Source organism: Hemiscyllium ocellatum, chromosome 13 (assembly GCF_020745735.1).
Source record: "Hemiscyllium ocellatum isolate sHemOce1 chromosome 13, sHemOce1.pat.X.cur, whole genome shotgun sequence".
Lineage (NCBI taxonomy): Eukaryota > Metazoa > Chordata > Chondrichthyes > Orectolobiformes > Hemiscylliidae > Hemiscyllium > Hemiscyllium ocellatum.
In genome coordinates, this window is record NC_083413.1 from 79,515,367 (window position 1) to 79,535,615 (window position 20,249).

Here is a 20,249-nt window from a genome sequence, read left to right on the forward strand (position 1 = left end):
ATTCAGTGTGAAAGACAGCACCTTGTTACGATGCAGGGTAAACCCTTCTGCTAATTTAAACCAGACACACAGAAAAGCTCACCTCGCGCCGAAATCTGGTACAGTTCGAGTGGCAAAGAACTATCCCAAATATCACTATTTAAAGAAAAATGTAATAACTTTATTCTTTAAGTCCAAAAGGGAACACTAAACAACAATTATTTATAACTCTTTTCTCTTAAACCTATTTCTATCTCCCAATCGACAATACTGATCCAATAAATTCCCTCTTAAGTTTACAGCAAATCAATTTCAAACCCAGTTGTCGTCTTCAGATGTCGACTGTTCTCTGTAGATTTCTCTAGGTTGGCTTTGGTCTTCAGCTGCACAAATTTCTTACGGTACCTTTCAGAGAGTTATTCTGTTGCCTATTATCTTAGTGCTTGGCTGCTCTTTGCTGTTCTCCCTTAATTGTTCAAAATGTCTGGCTTTATACCCCAAAACATCTGACCATTTTACTGATTTGATGTCATCCCAAACAGTAAAATTCAAATTTGATTGGATTTTGGTCTCTGGGGCATAATTTAAACTGATTGGCCGAATTTGAATTTGTTTTTGTACCATGCCAACAGAACTCCAGCTGTTTGTGTTAACCAAATGTCATGTTTTAAAATTTCTAAATTGTTCAGCACATTCTGTGCTTTCAGTCCTTGCCAATTTCCTCTCTCTCTTAAAAGGTACAGTACACACCTACACCTTCATAACAAGCTGAAGGGTGAGACAGTCCTTGAACACCAAGACAGGTGATCAATTTTCATCTTGTCACCCACTTACCAATGATGGAGTAAGGGGATTTTTAAAAAGGATTAAATGGGGGAGGTGACAGCCTAATGGCATTATCTCTGGACCGTTAATCCAGAGATCCAGGTAATGTTCTGGTGACCTGGTTCTAATCCCACTATGGCAGATGGTTACATTTGAATTCAATAAACATTTGTAATTAAGAGTCCAATGATGATCATGAATCCCATTGTCGATTGTCAGAAAACCCATGTGCTTTGGGGAAGGAAACAGTCATTTTTACCTGGTCTGACTTATACACAACTCCAGACCCAGCAATGTGGTTGATTCTTAACCACCCTCTGGGCATTAGGGAAGGGCAATAAATGCTGACATTGCCAGCAAAACCCTCGTCCCACGAATGAATAAAGTTAACCCTGTTTCAAAAATACGTTTGCTAAAACATTAATCTTCTTTTGCCAGGGTTCATAAACAGGCAAAGTCTAACAGCTGCTTTAAGTGACAGAGTAAATCTTCATGCAGCACTTGAAATATATTTTTAAAAAATAATTATATGATTTGTGCAGCATATATACTTGGAATGATTCCCAATTTAAATAGTAGCCTTGTTTTGGGTTCCCTTTATAGCCAAACAACAGGTCGTGCACTCTACTTCACAACCAGAGGGAGCTATAAAGGATTATGACATCATCAGCCTAAAACTTCAGTTTAAAAAAAACAAAATAGAAACCTAAGTTTTTCAGATAATGTGTAAAACAGCATTCAAATAGTTTAAGCCTATTAAGTGGATGGGCTAAAGGAAGAACATTAGATTATAATGTCAGGAAAATGCTGTCTATTTGATGTGGAATGTTAAAATATAAAACTAATAGAACAATGAGTTGACAAAGATGGAATAAAAGCAATCTGAGGTGATTACTGGCTAGACAATGGAAACAAATTTAATTTTTAAACTTAGCGTGGCCAATCATGTACCACAATACTTCTCATGGGCATTTCATCAATAGCAAATGTTAGTTACTATGCCACGTCATTCAACATGAAGAGCAAATTTTGAATACTGAATAATGCTTTCAGATTTTTACCTTTAAACAACTTCTTGTTTTGCATTCAGAGGAACTAAAAGGATGACAACAAAACTTAAGATTTCAAATTGTGAAGGGAGATCTACAGAACTTTTAAAAAAAAAAATCAGGAGAAGGCAAATTCCTCAAGCTTTCAAAAATGCTGAGAGGAAAAAGTAAATATACATCTTGGTGACATTGCATGGGTTGTAAAATGAACAATCTCAAACATGATCAGATAAAGGTGGTTTCCACCCCCTTAATAATAAACACCCAAGCTCATATTTTTATATCGACGAAGGCATTCTAAACAAAACAAAAACCTGGATGACTATCTGGTTAGGAACAAATTGAGTATTCCAAATACAATTTCTTAGGCATGGGAATATTGGTCCAAGAAAGCAAAGACCAAAGAAAGTTTAAATAGGGGAGAAGATTTGTAGCTCGGGTGCTCGTTGTTGTGGTTCTGTTCGCCGAGCTGGGAGCTTTTGTTGCAAACATTTCGTCCCCTTTCTAGGTGACATCCTCAGTGCTTGGGAGCCTCCTGTGAAGTGCTTCTGTGATGTTTCCTCCGGCATTTATAGTGGCTTGTCTCTGCCGCTTCCGGTTGTCAGTTGCTGTCCGCTGCAGTAGCCAGTATATTGGGTCCAGGTCGATGTGTTTGTTGATAGAATCTGTGGATGAGTGCCATGCCTCTAGGAATTCCCTGGCTGTTCTCGGTTTGGCTTGCCCTATAATAGTGGTGTTGTTCCAGTCAAATTCATGTTGTTTGTCATCTGAGTGTGTGGCTACTAAGGATAGCTGGTCATGTCGTTTCGTGGCTAGTTGGTGTCATGGATACGGGTTGTTGGCTGTCTTCCTGTTTGTCCTATGTAGTGTTTTGTTCAATCCTTGCATGGGATTTTGTACACTGGGCCCAATATACCGGCCACTGCAGCGGACAGCAACTGACAACAGGAAGCGGCAGAGACAAGCCACTATTAAGGCCGAAGGAAACATCACAGAAGCGCTTCACAGGAGGCTCCCAAGCACTGAGGATGTCACCTAGACAGGGGACGAAACGTTTGCAACAAAAACTCCCAGCTCGGCGAACAGAACCACAACAAAGTTTAAATAGGCACATATTTGGAATTAAGCTTGATTTAGCTTTGAGAATGGAAAAAGACTTTGTCAAACATTCCTTCAGGAAAATAACTGGCTGTGTAGAGGGCACCAAGACCAAAATATCCAGGATGTAAAATAAACTTTTACCAGTTGGGTGCTTTATCACCTTAGGCCTCAAGAAATTATGCATATTAAATAAAGCTGGAAACCAAGAGATCCTCCGACTCAAACAGGGCTGTAGAAAATTTTATGCGGGAAGCTTAAGTCACAATAAATATATGATCTCAAAGCAACAGACAAATGAGACTGTGCAATATTTAAGTCAGATCCAGATTTAGACAGAAAAGATGGGAGATCAGTTGCCTTTCAAACGAGATTTTTTTCAGAAAGGGGAGATGAAGAGAAGAATGAGGACAAAAGTGCAGGAGATGATTCCACGGTGTGAAATGGAAATCCTTGGTAAGGAAGGAGGAGGACAAGTCAGAAGCACCCCATAGAATGTGACATCATTAGAACAGTTGCAACAGAGAGTGGGAGAATGAATGGAGGCCTTAAGTATGCAAGGAAGTGTAGTCAAGGCAATTGTATAAGTTGGTACGTTTTTAATGGATATTGTTGGACAGCCTATATCCAGAAATGTAAACAGAGAGATTATGAAAAGGAAGGTCACAGACGGACCAAGTGAAAGTGAAAGGAGGTTGAACATAAAAGCAAAATTGATGAATTCTGCAATTTGAAATGGGAGCAGGAAGCGACAGTTTCAGGGGAGGTGGTAGAAACAGATGTGATTGTAGCATTTAAGAGGCATTTAGACAGACACATTAACTGTCAGGGCATAGGGGAATTTGGACTGCATGGATTTAGTTTAGTATAGCAATATGGTCAACACAGACATGGTGGACCAAAGAGCCTGTTCCTGTGCTGTACTATTCTAGGTTCTATGTACAACTGATAACAGATAAAAGGAGAAAGGAAGGAAGGAGACTTCACCTAATCATTATGATACAGAAAAAGGTCATTTAGTCCTCATGTCTGCAAGAGTTCTTCAAATGAGCATCATTGCCTAGTGCCAATCTACTGGCTTTTCACCAAATCCTCAGAGTAATTTTGTCTAAATAGTCGCTCAATGTCACCTTGGATGCCTCAATTGAACATTTCCAGACAGTGAATTCCACACCCTAACTATTCACTGTGTGAAAATATTTTTCCCCAGATCACCCTTGCTTCTTTTGCACATCACTTGAAATCTATGTACTCTCCCTCTTGTTCTTTTTATGAACAGAATATGGTTCTTTTTATTTATTTATCCGGTCTGCTCATGATTTTGAAAACTTCCAACGAATTTCCTTGAGAAGAATCTCAATTTCTTCAATCTATCCTCATAACAAAAGTTTCTAATTCCTGGAACTATTCTTGTAAATTATTACTGCACTCTTTCCAACGCATTCATATCTTTCCTATAATTTGCAATAGGGTTAGGGTTAGTGTCTTAACCCTAAGCACAACTTTAAACAATACTCCAGCTGAGTGTCTTATGTAAGTTCAACAGTGTCTTCTTGCACTTGTACCACATGCCTGCATTAAGGTCAAAGACATTGTGTGCTTTATTAACTGCTCTCTCTCTCTCTCTCTCTCTCTCTCTCTCTGCTTATCCTGTCATCTTCAATGTTCTGTGCACACATATATCCAGATCAAACTTGATTCCACAGAGGAAGGGATCAATGACAACAGATACAATTTGGGTCTCTCCTAACTTGATTTGTTAAAGGATGCATTCTTGAAGCCAAAGAGAAACTCAGATGAGGAGAAAGCCACATGGTCCTTGGAGCCTGCTCCGCCATTCAATATTATCATGGCTGATCCTCTACCTCAACACCATATTCATGCCTTCTTTTCATACTCCTTTGATGCCTTCAATATCTAAATTATTATCCATCTCTTTCTTGAATACACTCAGTGACCTGGCATCCTCTGGAATAGCAAATTCCACAAGTTGAGCATGCCTCTGAGTGAAGAAATGTTTCTTCATCTCATTCCTAAATGGTCTACCCTTATTCGGAGACTGTGACCCCTGGTTCAAGATTAATTCTATGGCAAGTATATCCTCTTGTAGGTAGGGCACTTCCCACAATACTGCAGGTGCAGTCTTTCCAAGGCCCTACATAACTATAGTAAGACATCTGTACTCTGATGTCAAATCCTCTTGCAATGTAAAACAAAATACTACTCGCCTTCTGATTTGATTGCTGCACCATGTCTCCTTTCGTTGAGTGGTATACAAGAACACTCAGGTCCATTTGAATACTTACGTTTGCCACTCAGCATTTAAGTAAGACTTTGCCTTTACGTTTTTCACACTGAAGTCTATATGTTCACATTTAGCGAAATTGTACTGCATTTGCCATGTGTTTACTCACACACATACACATACACGTGTCTAAATCACTGTGAAGCCTCCTTGCATCCACCTTATAACACTCAGTCCCACTCAGTTTTTGTGTCGTCAGCAAATTTTCCTTTAATAATCTAACCCCATAGATGCTTTCCAAGATTTCTAGTATAATACTTAGAGTCATAGAGATGTACAGCAAGGAAACAGACGCTTCGGTCCAACCTGTCCATGCCGGCCAGATATCCCAACCCAATCTAGTCTCACCTGCCAGCACCCGGTCCATATCCCTCCAAACCCTTCCTATTCATTTACCCATCCAAATGCCTCTTAAATGTTTCAATTGTACCAGCCTCCACCACATCCTCTGGCAGCTCATTCCATACATGTACCACCCTCTGCGTGAAAAAGTTGCCCCTTAAGTCTCTTTTATATCTTTCTCCTCTCACCCTAAAACCCACACCCTCTAGTTCTGGAATGCCCGACCCCAGGGAAAAGACTTTTGTCTATTTACCCTATCCATGCCCCTCATAATTTTGTAAACCTCTATAAGGTCACCCCTCAGCCTCTGATGCTCCAGGGAAACCTGTTCAGCCTCTCCCTGTAGCACAAATCCTCCAACCCTGGCAACATCCTTGTAAATCTTTTCTGAACCCTTTCAAGTTTCCGATAGGAAGGAGACAAGAATTGCACGCAATATTCCAACAGTGGCCTAACCAATGTCCTGTACAGCTGCAACATGACCTCCTAACTCTTGTACTCAATGCTGTGACCAATAAAGGAATGCATACCAAACGCCTTCTTCACTAGCTTATCTACCTGCGACTCCACTTTCAAGGAGCTATGAACCTGCACTCCAAGGTCTCTTGTTCAGCAACACTCCCTAGAACCATACCATTAAGTGTATAACTAGGACTGCAGATGCTGGAGATCAGAGCTGAAAAATGTGTTGCTGGAAAAGTGCAGCAGGTCAGGCAGCATCCAAGGAGCAGGAGAATCGACGTTTCAGAAGAAGGGCTTATGCCCGATGCTGCGCTTTTCCAGCAACACATTTTTCAGCATTAAATGTATAAGTACTGCTAAGATTTGCTTTCCCAAAGTGCAACACCTTGCATTTATCTGAATTAAATTCCATCTGCCACTTCTCAGCCCATTGGCCCATCTGGTCCAGATCTTGTTGTAATCTGAGGTAACCCTCTTTGCTGTCCACTACACCTCCAATTTTGGTGTCATCTGCAAACTTACTAACTGTACCTCTTATGCTCGCATCCAAATCATTTATGTAAATGACAAAAAGTACAGGACCCAGCACCGATCCTTGTGACACTCCACTGGTCACAGGCCTCCAGTCTGAAAAGCCACCCTCCTCCACCACCCTCTGTCTTCTACCCTTGAGCTGTATCCAAATGGCTAGTTCTCTCTGTATTCCATGAGATTTGACCTTGCTAATCAGTCTCCCATGGGAAACCTTGTCGAACGCCTTACTGAAGTCCATATAGATCACATCTACTGCTCTGCCCTCATCAATCTTCTGTTATTTCTTCAAAAAACTCAATCAAGTTTGTGAGACATGATTTCCCATGCACAAAACCATGTTGACTATCCGTAATCAGTCCTTGCCTTTCCAAATACATGTACATCCTGTCCCTCAGAATTTCCTCCAACAACTTGCCCACCATTGAGGTCAGGCTTACCGGTCTATAGTTCCCTGGCTTGACTTTATCGCCCTTCTTAAACAGTGATACCACGTTTCCCAACCTCCAGTCTTCCGACATCTCACCAGACTCTAGCATTTTTTCCACTACTGATTGATAATTCATCTGAAGTGCTCTTTTTATTTTCTCTCTCATATAATTTGGGTTGCATTTGCCACCATATAATCTGTGGAACTGCTCTCCGGTGTTGATAGAATTTTGGAAGATGAACATCAATGCTTCCAATATTTCCAGAGCTACCTTCTTTAGTACTCAGAGGTAAATTCTCAGGCCCTGGGGATTTGTCTGTCTTTAACCTCATTAATATCTCTGGCACTTTCCTATTTACCAATACTAATGTTCTTCAATTCTTCCCTCTTGCTAGACCCTTAGTTCCCTAATATAAAACAAAGGACTGCAAATGCTGGAGATCTGAAACAAAAACAGAAACTCAGCAGATCTGGCAGTATCTGGGAAGAAAGCAGAATTAACATTTCACGTTTGGTGACTCTTCATCAGAACTTGGTTTCCTAACATATCAGGGAAATTATTTGTTTTAAAAGTTAAATTCTACATGTTTTGACCACTAAAATGACTCAAATGCCATATAATGAAATGCTACTTGAAAAGTCAATTCTTTGTAATGGACACATCACAAGGACACATCAGCAACTGAAATGAACAGGTGACTTTTAAGATGGAAAGAATAAACACCAAAGCAATAGAAAGAGAGAAACAGGAACAAATGTCAGAGTGAAAGGAGGAGCAAAACAGGAGCAAAGTGTTAAAAATGGAAAGACGGAATGAACGATTGCTGTAATTACAAGGTTGGCAGACCTCTCTTGGTGGACTTGGTCATAAAGAAGTGTGATCCATACAGGAAAGCTGGATAAGTAAAATCATAGACATAAAACAGAATCTGTCTTATTTCCATGTAACAGATGGAATATTGAACAGGTTTTTAAAACCTTGTGAACCTCCACTGGCCCTCAACCTGGTAATACAAGTAACATCTGCTACAGTGAATATAAAGGGACTAGACGGAGGAAAACATTAATTTAGACATGCATGCATTCAGTTCATTGGACAAAATTTTACGAGGATGTCAATTACTATGACTAATGGGTAGTTAAGCAGTTTCTTGCCAGCAACAACGTACTCAACCTTAATGCTAAAGCTGACACTAATGCCTGCTTCTTGGTACCTGCCAGAAGATGAAGTGTTCGCGAATTATGGTTTTCACTGCCTCATTGCTCCAAACGTCACGGTTCAAACACTGGCAAGCAAAGTCTTGCACATTTTGAATGTTCACCATTAGCCATTTGTTCTGCAGCTGTCCCGATTCCTTTGCCTGTTCAAGAGAGAAGAAATGAACACATGAGAAAATTATAACTTCATGGTTCATCTTAAGTGTTGAGCTCTATCTCACAATGAAAATAATTCCATGGAAATACCACACAAAATACAGAAACTGAGACATCCAAGGTGACTTGCTCCAGCTTTTTAAATCAAGTATTGATAGTTTTTTGATAGTTAAGAAACAGACCTCATCCAGAAATAAACCTAAAGTATGTTCTGGACTGCGGATTTTAGTGTAATGCTGCAAATCCTTAGTTTAAGTGAAGAGAACTCCTGAAGTTTATCAGCAAATGAAACTTAGTCTTTTCTAGTCTTGCACAATATTCATATAACATCCAATTGTAGACAGCTATTTTTGGACAAGTAGAGGTTTGAAAGATACAGAAACTGAACTCCAGATTGAAGAGATTTCAAATCAAGCTATTGAGAAATAAACATCCATTAGTAGGAATCCTGTCTGTCCAAACTTCCTCTCTGAATACAAACATCTTACTTACCAAAGTCCAGAGTGTTTAAGAACACCTCCAAGTGTGCCCAGCAAAAACCATGTAGCTTACTACTAAACAACACTGATTACAATCCTGCTGCTTGCTCAGTTAAGATGAGGACTCTTGTGGTGCAGTGGTAGCATCTAGCTGCTCTAAAGGTATGTAATTGTCTTTTTGGACAAGCTGATTTAAAAAAAAGACTACTCTACACATTGGGAAATTAGTCAATACAATTAATTGTACTAAGTGTTCATTATCTTGGCTCTAATTGATACTTTTACCCTTCATGTTTCATTAGTGAGTCAATTGTTAACAGTACTCTGGAATTCTTTGGTAACTGCATGGTTCATCAAAGGATTAAGTCAACCATGGAAAGGGGAATTGTTCTAAGCTTCAGTGTAAACATTCCTACTTTCACTACACCAATTAAGGGTCGTTCCTCTTTGAACATGAGACACTGACAATGCGGATTTTAGTCATTGGCAATTGATCAAAGATACCTTCACAAATTGACACAGGAAGTTGGTCACCACATAAGTTATGATATGGAGGTGCCGGTGTTGGACTGGAGTGGGCAAAGTTAAAAATCACACAATATCAGGTTATAGCTGCAAATGTGTTGCTGGTCAAAGCACAGCAGGCCAGGCAGCATCTCAGGAATAGAGAATTCGACGTTTCGAGCATAAGCCCTTCATCAGGAATGAGAGAGAGTAGCCAAGCAGGCTAAGATAAAAGGTAGGGAGGAGGGACTTGGGGGAGGGGCGATGGAGGTGGGATAGGTGGAAGGAGGTCAAGGTGAGGGTGATAGGCCGGAGTGGGGTGGGGGCGGAGAGGTCAGGAAGAGGATTGCAGGTTAGGAGGGCGGTGCTGAGTTGAGGGAACCGACTGAGACAAGGTGGGGGGAGGGGAAATGCTGAAGAGTTTCTGTGCAGAGATGACCTGGGGGGTGCAGTGAGAGAGGGACTCACTGAAATCCTTGTAGAGGGAGGAAGAGAGCTTCTTCAAGGAAGGCATCCTTGTAAGAGGATTCGCAGTAGGTTAAAATCTTCGAGTAAAAAATGAGGTCTGCAGATGCTGGAGATCACAGCTGCAAATGTGTTGCTGGTCAAAGCACAGCAGGCCAGGCAGCATCTCAGGAATAGAGAATTCGACGTTTCGAGCATGAAGGGCTTATGCTCGAAACGTTGAATTCTCTATTCCTGAGATGCTGCCTGGCCTGCTGTGCTTTGACCAGCAACACATTTGCAGCTGTGATCTCCAGCATCTGCAGACCTCATTTTTTACTCCAATATCAGGTTATAGTCCAACAGATTTATTTGGAAGTACTAGCTTTTGTCGTGCTTCTCCTTCATCAAATAGCTCGTGGGGCAGGATCATAGCCAAACTAGCTGCTTGGCAGCACTCCAAATGCTTGTATTTCCAAATAAACCTGTTGGACTATAACCTAGTGTCGTGATTTTTAACTTGGACTAGAATAAGTGTTCTGTCACCATCTTGTTTATGACTGCACGGAAATAGACATAGCCACTGAATGAGCAGATTTTTGACATACTGGTAGCAAGAGACCCTCCCCATCATTCTGCAAACCCCACTACACAGACTTTAGCAATCAAAGAACCCTTCTCGCTGTTTAGAACTAATCACCCTATTGATTGGTATGAAGATGATCATTAATCATTCACAACATGGTTTCTTGAATTGTTAATATGATTCAGAATAACACTCTGCCTACATCAATTGGCAGACACTCATCCACATATCTAGCCATCTCAAGAAATTAGATCAAATTAGTTCGAGAGCACTCCCCCCAACCCCGATAAATCATGCTATTATTGATTACTTCTTATCACTTCAAGTAGAGATAAACACTGTCACTCACAATATTTTCCAAAAGTTTCCCTACCACTGTTCTTAGACTCACTGGTCTACAATTCCCTGATGTATCCATACTCTGGATTAGTGGTGCTGGAAGAGCACAGCAGTTCAGGCAGCATCCAAAGTGCAGCGAAGTCAGGATTTCGCTGCTCCTCGGATGCTGCCTTAACTGCTGTGCTCTTCCAGCACCACTAATCCAGAATCTGGTTTCCAGCATCTGCAGTCATTGTTTTTACCACCCTGATGTATCCATAACACACTTCTAGTACCATATTAGCTGTCTTCCATTCCTCTGGCAGCTCTCTTGCGTCCAGAGAGATTTGAAAATTCATGTCAAGGCTGTTGCAACTTTCTCCCTTGCCTCCCACAGCAGCCCAAGATACAGCTCACCTAAGCCTGTGGATTTATCCAATGTTAACCCCACTCAAACCTCCAATACTACCTCCACCCCTACTCAAATCTACTTTGTTCAAGTGTATGCCTGATTTTTTATGCCAACATCATTCATTGTTGGGAATACACATGCAAAATAATAATTTAACCGCACATCTATTTTTCCTGGCTTCACACACAAATTGCCACTTTGGACCTGAATAGGCCCTACTCTTTTTCCTGATTTTCCTCTTGCCTTTTCACAGAATTACAAAATGTTTTTGGTTTATCCTTTATTTTACACACCAGTGTCTTCTCTTACTGTTTTCCTCAATCAATCCTCTGTACTTTCTGTACTCTTAGTCACACAGTCATACAGCAGACTCTTTGTCCAACCAGTCCATGCCAAACATAATCCCAAACTAAACTGGTCCCACCTGCTGGCTCCTGGCCTGTATTTTTCCAGACCTTGGCTATTCATATACTAACCTAAGTGTCTTTTAAACATTGTAACTGTGCCAGTGTCCACCACTTCCTCAGGAAATTCATTCCTCATGCAAACCACACTGTAAAAAATTCACCCCTCACATCTTTTTTAGATCTCTCTCCTCTCACCTTAAAAATATGTCCTTAAGTTTTGAATATCCCCATCCACAGGAAAAGTCACCCACCATTAACCCCACCTATACCCCTCATGATTTTACAAAACCTCTATAAGGTCACCTTTCAACCTCCTACGCTCCAGCATTTCTTTATAACTTAAACCATCCATACCTGGCAACATCCTGATAAATCTCTTCTGAATGCTCTCTAACTTAATAATATCCTTCCAACAACAGGCCAACCAGAACTGGACACAGTACTCCAGAAGAGGCCTCAACAATGTCCTGCATAACCTCAACATGACTGCCCATCTCCTACACTCAAAGTAGGAAGTCACACGGCACCATGTTATAGTCCAACAGGTTTACTTGAAATCATAAGCTTTCAGGTCACTGCTCCTTCATCAGGTCCTTCACCAGATGAAGCAACAATGCTCTGAAAGCTTGTGATTTCAGATAAACCTGTTGGACTATAACCTAGTGGCATATGACTTCTGACTCTGTCCACCCTAGTACAACACTGGCACTTCCACATCTCACCTATACTCAAAGGACTGAGCCATGAAGGCAAACATGTTAAATGCCTTTTTAACAACTCTGTCTATATAGGATGGAAACTTCAAAGAATTATATACCTTGTTATTGACCTGACCACAGCCCCTCAAAATATTTTAAGAAGGCAGCCCAGACCCTAACTTTTTCTTTTTTTAAGGTAGTCATGAAGTGCATGTTCCAGATGTGATGTGACTGGCCAAACTACTTGAAGTTAAGGAAAACAAAATTTGTTTAAACACTATAGTCAAAATACAAACAAAACAAAGAGGAATTTAGAGTAACTTAACTTTTGGAAGACTTAAGTTGATATCATGGATTGGAAAAATAAAGCAATAGCTAATTAAAGAGGCTCCACATGGTCTACAATAGATATGCGGTTCATGAGAAAACAGCTAACTTTTAAGAATCCCAGGTACAGTGATAAGCCTGGGAAATGGAAGCAATTTAGAATCCAGCAAGGGAGCAATAAGGTACTGATTTTAAAAAATGGAAAGAAAAGTTGAAGCAAACTTGCAAGCAAATTGTAAAAGCTTCATTAGGTACATGAAAGTAAAAGACCAGCTGGGATAAATTTGATCCTGTTATAGGGTGGGACAAGAGAATTTATAGAAATAAAACACGGAAATTGATAGAGAAATTAGATTGCTACTTTGCAGTGTCTGCATGGGAGATTAAATGTCCCAGAAATATGAGGAGACGGAAAACAAGTAACAGGAAAGAGGTAGTACTTTGAAAGTTAATTGGATTGAAGTTGGGTAAGTCACTTGGGCCAGACAGGCTTCTCCCACAACAATGAAGGAGAGAGATAATGGGACAGAGTGGATGCATTGACAGTTAGCTTTCAATTTTGTAGTCTCTGAAAAGGTTCCTGTAGAGTGGAAGCAACAAATGAAACCTCACTGTTTTAAGATGGGAAGTAGAAAGAGATTAAAGAACCACAGAAATGTCAGTTTGACATCAGTAGCAAGGAAATGTTACAATCTATTAAAAAATGTGATCACTCAACTTTTTGAAATGACATGAATTTATGAAAAGGAAAAGCAGAGAGTACAAATTGATGCAGCATTCTCAGGATGGTAGGCTATTACTGGTGGAATGCCACGAGGATCAGTGGCAGCATGGTGGCTCAGTGGCTAGCAATGCTGTAGCACAGCACCAGCAAACTGGCTTCGATTTCATCCTTGGGTGACTGTCAATATGGAGTTTGCACATTCTCCCCTTGTCTGCATGGGTTTCCTCTGGTTTCCTCCCACAGTCCAACGATATGCAGGTTTATTGGATTGCCGACAGTGTCTTGGAATGTGGAGGCTAGGTAAATGAGCCATGGGAAATGCAGGTTTAGAGGGATAGGTTAGAGGTGTTTGGATCTGGGAGGGATGCTCTTTGCAGGGTCAGTGTAGACTCAATGAGTCAAATGGCCAGCTTCTACACTATAGGGATTCTATGATTAACCAGAAGATGTAATGAAATTGAAGGCATGTACTGTACCTTTAAGAGACAGTGAATGCTGTGCTGAATGGAGAGCTCTCCATTCAGCACAGCATTTGTTTATATGACTAGATGGCAGTGCCAGAGTGTACTGGAAAATTGAAAATATATAACATTTGGTTGTGAAATGGATGCCTGAGGTTTGGTTGCTGTTTTGACAAACATTTGGATTGAACCAGTTTAAATTATGCCCCAGGATAGTAAAACCCAATCAAGTTTGAATTTATTGTTTTGCCAACATCGAACCAATGAGATAATCTGATGTTGAGGGCATAAAAATGTTGGTATTTTGAAAACTGGAGAGAGCAACTGCCATCGAGACAGAAATACATGGAGATCTAACATCTTGCACTCCGAGAAATTAGGAAACACTCTATCAAAGGAACCTTTTCATAAGAAATATACTCGCAGAAAAAAGAAAGACAACTACCCAGGGAATTTAGCAGCCGCATGAATGAAAACACAGATGACGACAGCGGCTATGTGGTTTTGAAATTAAATTGATGCAATTTTAATAAGTGTCGTATTAGAACAACATATTGTTATAGAGTTGAAGGCAGGTAATAAGCAGTTAAGATTAAGAGGGGCTTAGAGTTGTGAATCATTGTTGTTTAATGTTCATTTTTACAGTTTAAAAATTGATGTTATTTTCTTTAAATAGTGAAATTTGGGAGTTCTCTGTCATGCATATTTTAACAGATTCTGAGAGAAGGTGAACTTTTCTGGGTGTCTGGTTTAATTAACAGAAGGATTCACTGCTGTGTTGTAACAATACAGTATTTATTACTAATTAACTGTTCCAATGTAGTAACATCACATAAACAACCCCTTGACAAAATGGCAAATTCAGACATAAATTCTTACATGCAGTTCTCCAATCCAGAAGGAAAAAAAAATCAAGAGAAATTCCAGAGAAAGTAGCAACCAGGAATCATTGACTGGACCTCTAACTTTTCTGAGACCCTAAACAGCTGACTGCTAAAGCTAAAAATAACTAGAAAGCTTGGTCTGTGAGAGCTGGCTACTCCCATTCAAGCTGCTTCTGTTATTGCACCACTTTAAAAAAAAACTAAAGGCCTCCTAAGTTGTTTATTAAGGCCATCTCCAGTAGCTAATTCGACTTCTTTGCCTTTACAACCTCTCTCCAAAAATAACCCAGCACAAAATAAACTTCTTAAAATGGCAGCATCGTCATAACCTGAACCCTAGGGTTTCATTGATCTACAATACTCAACACCCTACCATTAATTGTATAATCCTGCCCCTGTTTGTTGTACCAAAATGCAAAACCTTGCATTGATCCAAATTGAACACCATTTGCCATTTTTCAGCCCATTGACCCATTTGATTAAATTCCCTTTGTAATTTTAGAAAACCTTCTTCACTGTCTTCTCTCCGACCAATTTTGGTGTCGTCTACAAACTTACTATGTCTTCTATATGTTAATCCAAATCATTTATATAATTGACAAACAAAACAGAGCCGTGAACAAATCCCTGTGGAACACTGCTGGTGACAGGCCTCCAGTCTGAAAAGCAACTTTCTACCACCACTCTCCGTCTCCAGCCATTAAATCAATTTCTAAACCTTCTGTTGTTTTTATCCTTGATATCAAACATAAGTGTTCACTTTTTGCGTTATTGAACCTAATACATTCCTTGACATCTATGCTTCACTCAATTTGTTTGTTGGAAAGTATCGAGAACCAGTAGACACAGACTTAATGATAACTGATAAAACTAGTAATGGTAATACGTGGAAGAAGCTTTTTACGCAGCGAGTGGTTAGCATCAGGATTGCACTGCCTAAGGATGTAGTGGGACAGGGAAAATTGAGGCTTCCATTGGAAAGGTGATCATTATTTGTAAAGGAAATGTTAAGCGGATTACGGGTGTGGCACTCGGTGAATTACTCCTCCAAAGCACCAACAGAGGGGCATTAGGCTCCTCCTCCTCTGCTGTAACCATCTAGGCCTCTCTCTACTCAGAACAGCACAATGTGAACAGGAAGTAACAAGGGTGGCCAGTTTTTAGTATATATTATGGAGTTTGCTATCTTCTGGGTGTTACTTGCATCTGCATATAAAGCCTATTTGGCAATCCAGGCTATTGTAAAAATGACTGATAATGATCCTCTGAGTGATTTGAATATACAGTGAAAGTTTTACAAGGAAACAGCTGATTTCTTTTTGCCCAAAATCAAAATATTCCACATTGCATGGCTTTAGATCACATGAAATGTAGATTAATTTCTTGAACCTTCTGCGTTGGGAGAGTTATCTGTAAATCCAAATTAAAACCAGCAGAAGCCAACAAACAAGGAATTAGATAAGCAGGAGCTGGCAATACCTAATTGTGCTGCCACACAAATTTTATAGATACAAATCCATTTTTTTTAATCAAAGTGGGAGAATAATCACCAACCCTCTCTTGAGGAAATCAAAGTTAAAAATCACACAACACCAGGTTATAGTCCAACAGGTTTAATTGGAAGCACACTAGCTTTCGGAGTGACGCTCCTTCATCAGGTAATTGTGGAGGGCTCGATCGTAACACAGAATTTATAGCAAAAATTCGCAGTGCGATGCAACTGAAATTATACATTGAAAAATTGATTGTCTGTTAAGCCTTTCAGCTGTTAGATTACAATGATAGTTTCACTTCTTTCAAGTGTAAATCACAAAACCCTTTTTAAAGTTGCATTCTCGGGTTAGCTGCTAACAATGGTGACAGCTAGACAATATGTTGAAGGTGTTAGCGCCCTGTGTTCTCTGTCTATGACCTGACGTTTAGATTGATTCTAATCTAATAAGTGAGATAACAGTGTTTTACATAAATTCCTGCAGTTTTTGAGCTCAGAGTTCTACATGAATGTATGCAGTTTTTGAGCAATGTGCAATGTAACTGTGCAATACAAACTCACCACACAAAATATGTGTGCGCATGTGGGTCTTTGCCTGTCTGCGGTGGGGGTTGAGTGTGTGAGACAGTGTGTGTGTGTGTGTGTGTGTGTGTGTGTGCGTGCGTGTGCGCAGAGTGTCTTAAGTCTGCGAGGGGGTGCATGTGAGAGTGTGTGTGTGTCTATAAGGGTGTGTGTGGGTGTCTGTGTGCGCGTCTGTGTGTACCTGTGTCCGTGTGTATGTGAGAGTGTGTGTGTAGGAATATCTGTGTGCGTGTAGTGCAATGGTGATCATCTGTAATGTGACATGAATCCAAGGTCATGTGTTCTTTCATGAACACATGAAAGAAGTGAAACTATCACTGTATTCTAACAGATGAAAGACTTAACAGACAATCAATTTTTCAATGTATAATTTCAGTTACATCACACCGCAAATTTTTGCTATAAATTCTGTTACGATCAAGCCCTCCACAATCACCTGATGAAGGAGCGTCGCTCCAAAAGCTAGCGTGCTTCCAATTAAACCTGTTGGACTATAACCTGGTGTTGTGTGATTTTTAACTTTGTACACCCCAGTCCAACACTGGCATCTCCAAATCTCGAGGAAATCAAGCTTAAAAACCCATACTGTCGTGATTCTATGATTCTTAGGATGACATCTTACTTTTCAGCGTTAATCACTAATTCTACAATGGCCAATTTTACTGGTGTGATGCATTACCACCATTTTCCATCCATGTAGTGTTCACTATGCATAAAATATCTTCACATTAATCTCAAGCTTCCCCCTCAGAACAACCTAGGAGAAAAATACCAAAGCAGCTGAAATGTTCAACTGAATATTTTGATCATCCTCAACATTTTAAGTTGTCACTAACATTCAAATGGATTGGAAATAATACAATAATTTAACTTTGGGAAATAGCCATCATCCTATCCAATCTCCCTTTATTTAAGTTCCACTGCTTTCTATGTATCACAATATGTCATTTTACCATATATAGAAACTTCATCACCCATAAATCCTTCAGATACCAAGATAATTTCCTTTGCAAAACCTCAACCTCCTACTTAATTTCTTCTGCTTAGCATTTGTTTCACTTTCTGAAGAAATTCTCTCAGCTGTCTAGCTTTATTTACTTTCATCTTGAAACTACTCCTGAAGTTCCACCTCATCAACCCTCTTCATGTCAAACATTCCAATCGATGTCCTGACTGTTTTGCCAAAACCCCACAACCTCTCCTTCCCTCTAAATGTTTCATTGAATGGTAGGTGAGACTTCACTCATTCTAAATGCTTCAGCATACCTCCACATTGGTGATTATTCCCATTTGGTGTCATTTGCAAATGTCTTTTTTTTTAATTGAACCTAGGTCCAAGTGACAGCTCGACATGCTAACTACAGAATTAGAAGGTTTAAGTTTGACTCCATAGAGATAAGCACAGAAATACAGGCTGACACTCCAGTACAGGAATGAGGGATTGCTGCACAGCTGAATATGCTAGCTTTTGGATAATACTTTAGAACAAGTTCCTATCTGCTCAATTAGGGAAACATAAAATATCCCACGTGTATATTCAAAGATCAGTGAACAGCAAGTGATTTCTGCCCAGTCAATATCTATCCCGGACTGATGTGATTTAATCAGATTTCTTGGTCAAAACATTCTATTGGTGGGATCTTGTTGCGCACAACTTGGTTATCACATTTTCCATATGACAGTAGCAATTACATTTTAAAGGCAATTAAATTCTTTTGAGGGCTTCGGAAGGTTATAAAATCTTGAAAATATTGCATAGGTGGGCATCTTTCTTTCAATTCTGATAAAATTATGCACCAATTGTTTGCTCCCAGTAGCAAATATTCCAAGATAGCCATCTCCAATAAGAATATCCGTTTTGAAATAGGGAACAAGAATTAGTCATAATACTATAGACGTGGATAAACAAAGATAAAGTCGTTACTACTATTCTGTGAGCTATTCTCTTCCCTGTACTGCCCAACAATTGTTTCTTTTACTCTGACCAAGACATGTTGACCAACACATCAGATTTCATTCCTCTGAACCCCTCTTCCCCTGATAACCCCTCCAACATTGTCCTGCACAGAGCAAAGATGGAACTTGTCAAAATGTTGCAGTAAGAAGTTGTATGTATGACTGTGTTCGTGTGTGTGTGTGGGTGTGGCTGTGTGTGTGAGCACACGCGCGCGCTATTTTGAGACTCACTCCCCAAAGGCAGCAGCAGTCTCTCTGTTATTGTCCAGTTTGGCTGCCCCGGAAAGTGGTTGGGAGGCAGGTGGGGTCGGTTGGTGGGGGGAGGGGGGGGGGCACAGGATTAGTTATGGGGTTGGAGGGCGTTTGGGTGGGGTGTGTGGGCAGGGATGGATGGGTTTGGAGGCGGGATGGAGTTGGGGGCACAGACAGGGTCGGGGGTGTGGATGGTGTTGGGAGCACGGACAGGGTTGGGGGTGTGGATGGTGTTGAGGGCACGGACAGGGTAGGGGGTGTGGATGGTGTTGGGGGCACGGACAGGGTTGGGACCGTCAATGGCGTTGGGGGCACGGACAGGGTTGGGATTGTGAACGGCGTTGGGGGTGTGTACAGGTTGGAGCACGGACAGGGTTGGGTGTGTGAATGGCATTGGGGCACGGACAGGGTTGGGACTGTGAACAGCGTTGGGGGCACAGACAGGGTTGGGATTGTGAATGGTGTTGGGGGCACGGACAGGGTTGGGATTGTGAATGGTGTTGGGGGCACGGACAGGGTTGGGTGTGTGGACGGCGTTGGGGGCACGGACAGGGTTGGGATTGTGAATGGTGTTGGGGGCACGGACAGGGTTGGGATTGTGAATGGTGTTGGGGGCACGGACAGGGATGGGTGTGTGGACGGCGTTGGGGACACGGACAGGGATGGGTGTGTGGACGGCACTGGGGACACGGATTGGGTTGGGATTGTGAATGGCATTGGCACGCACAGGGTTGGGGGTGTGAATGGCATTGGGGGCACGGTTAGGGTTGGGTGTGTGGACGGCGTTTGGGGGCACGGTTAGGGTTGGGTGTGTGAATGGCGTTGGGGGCACGGACAGGGTTGGGGGTGTGAATGGCATTGGGGGCACGGTTAGGGTTGGGTGTGTGGACGGCGTCGGGGGCACAGACAGGGTTGGGTTTGTGAATGGCGTTGGGGGCATGGAGAGGGATGGGGGTGTGAATGGTGTTGGGGGCACAGACAGGGTTGGGGGTGTAGATAGCGGCAGTGATGGACAGAGTGGGGGCACAGACGGGGTCAGAGTTGGGGGGTTCACACGATAGTGTGCTGCTGCCTCGTCTCCTGAATGGGAAGGAGACTTAGCAAGTGCTCGCCGTGTCAATCCCATTGAACTGATTTGGGATGCGGGGCTGCAGGAGGCTTCAGCAATGCTACAGGTCCCTTGCACACAACTGTGTGTCTGCTCAGAATCAAACCCTGAGACAGAGAGAGGGAGCAAGGCAGGCAGAGCGAGCAAAAAGGAAACTTCAAAACCTCAGAAAACTCCGAGCCCCAGAGGACAGGCATTGAATCAGTTAACCGAATAATCA

General features: G+C 41.3%; 1 protein-coding gene across 1 annotated transcript in view; it reads right to left on the reverse strand.

Moving 5' to 3' along the window:
• Positions 1–20,249, reverse strand: part of ubxn7 (UBX domain protein 7) — a 115,769-nt gene that overhangs the window by 19,500 nt on the left and 76,020 nt on the right. The window contains exon 6 of the mRNA XM_060834978.1: positions 8,236–8,382. Coding sequence (XP_060690961.1) covers positions 8,236–8,382 — 147 coding nt within the window. The remainder of the gene's footprint in view (positions 1–8,235; positions 8,383–20,249) is intronic.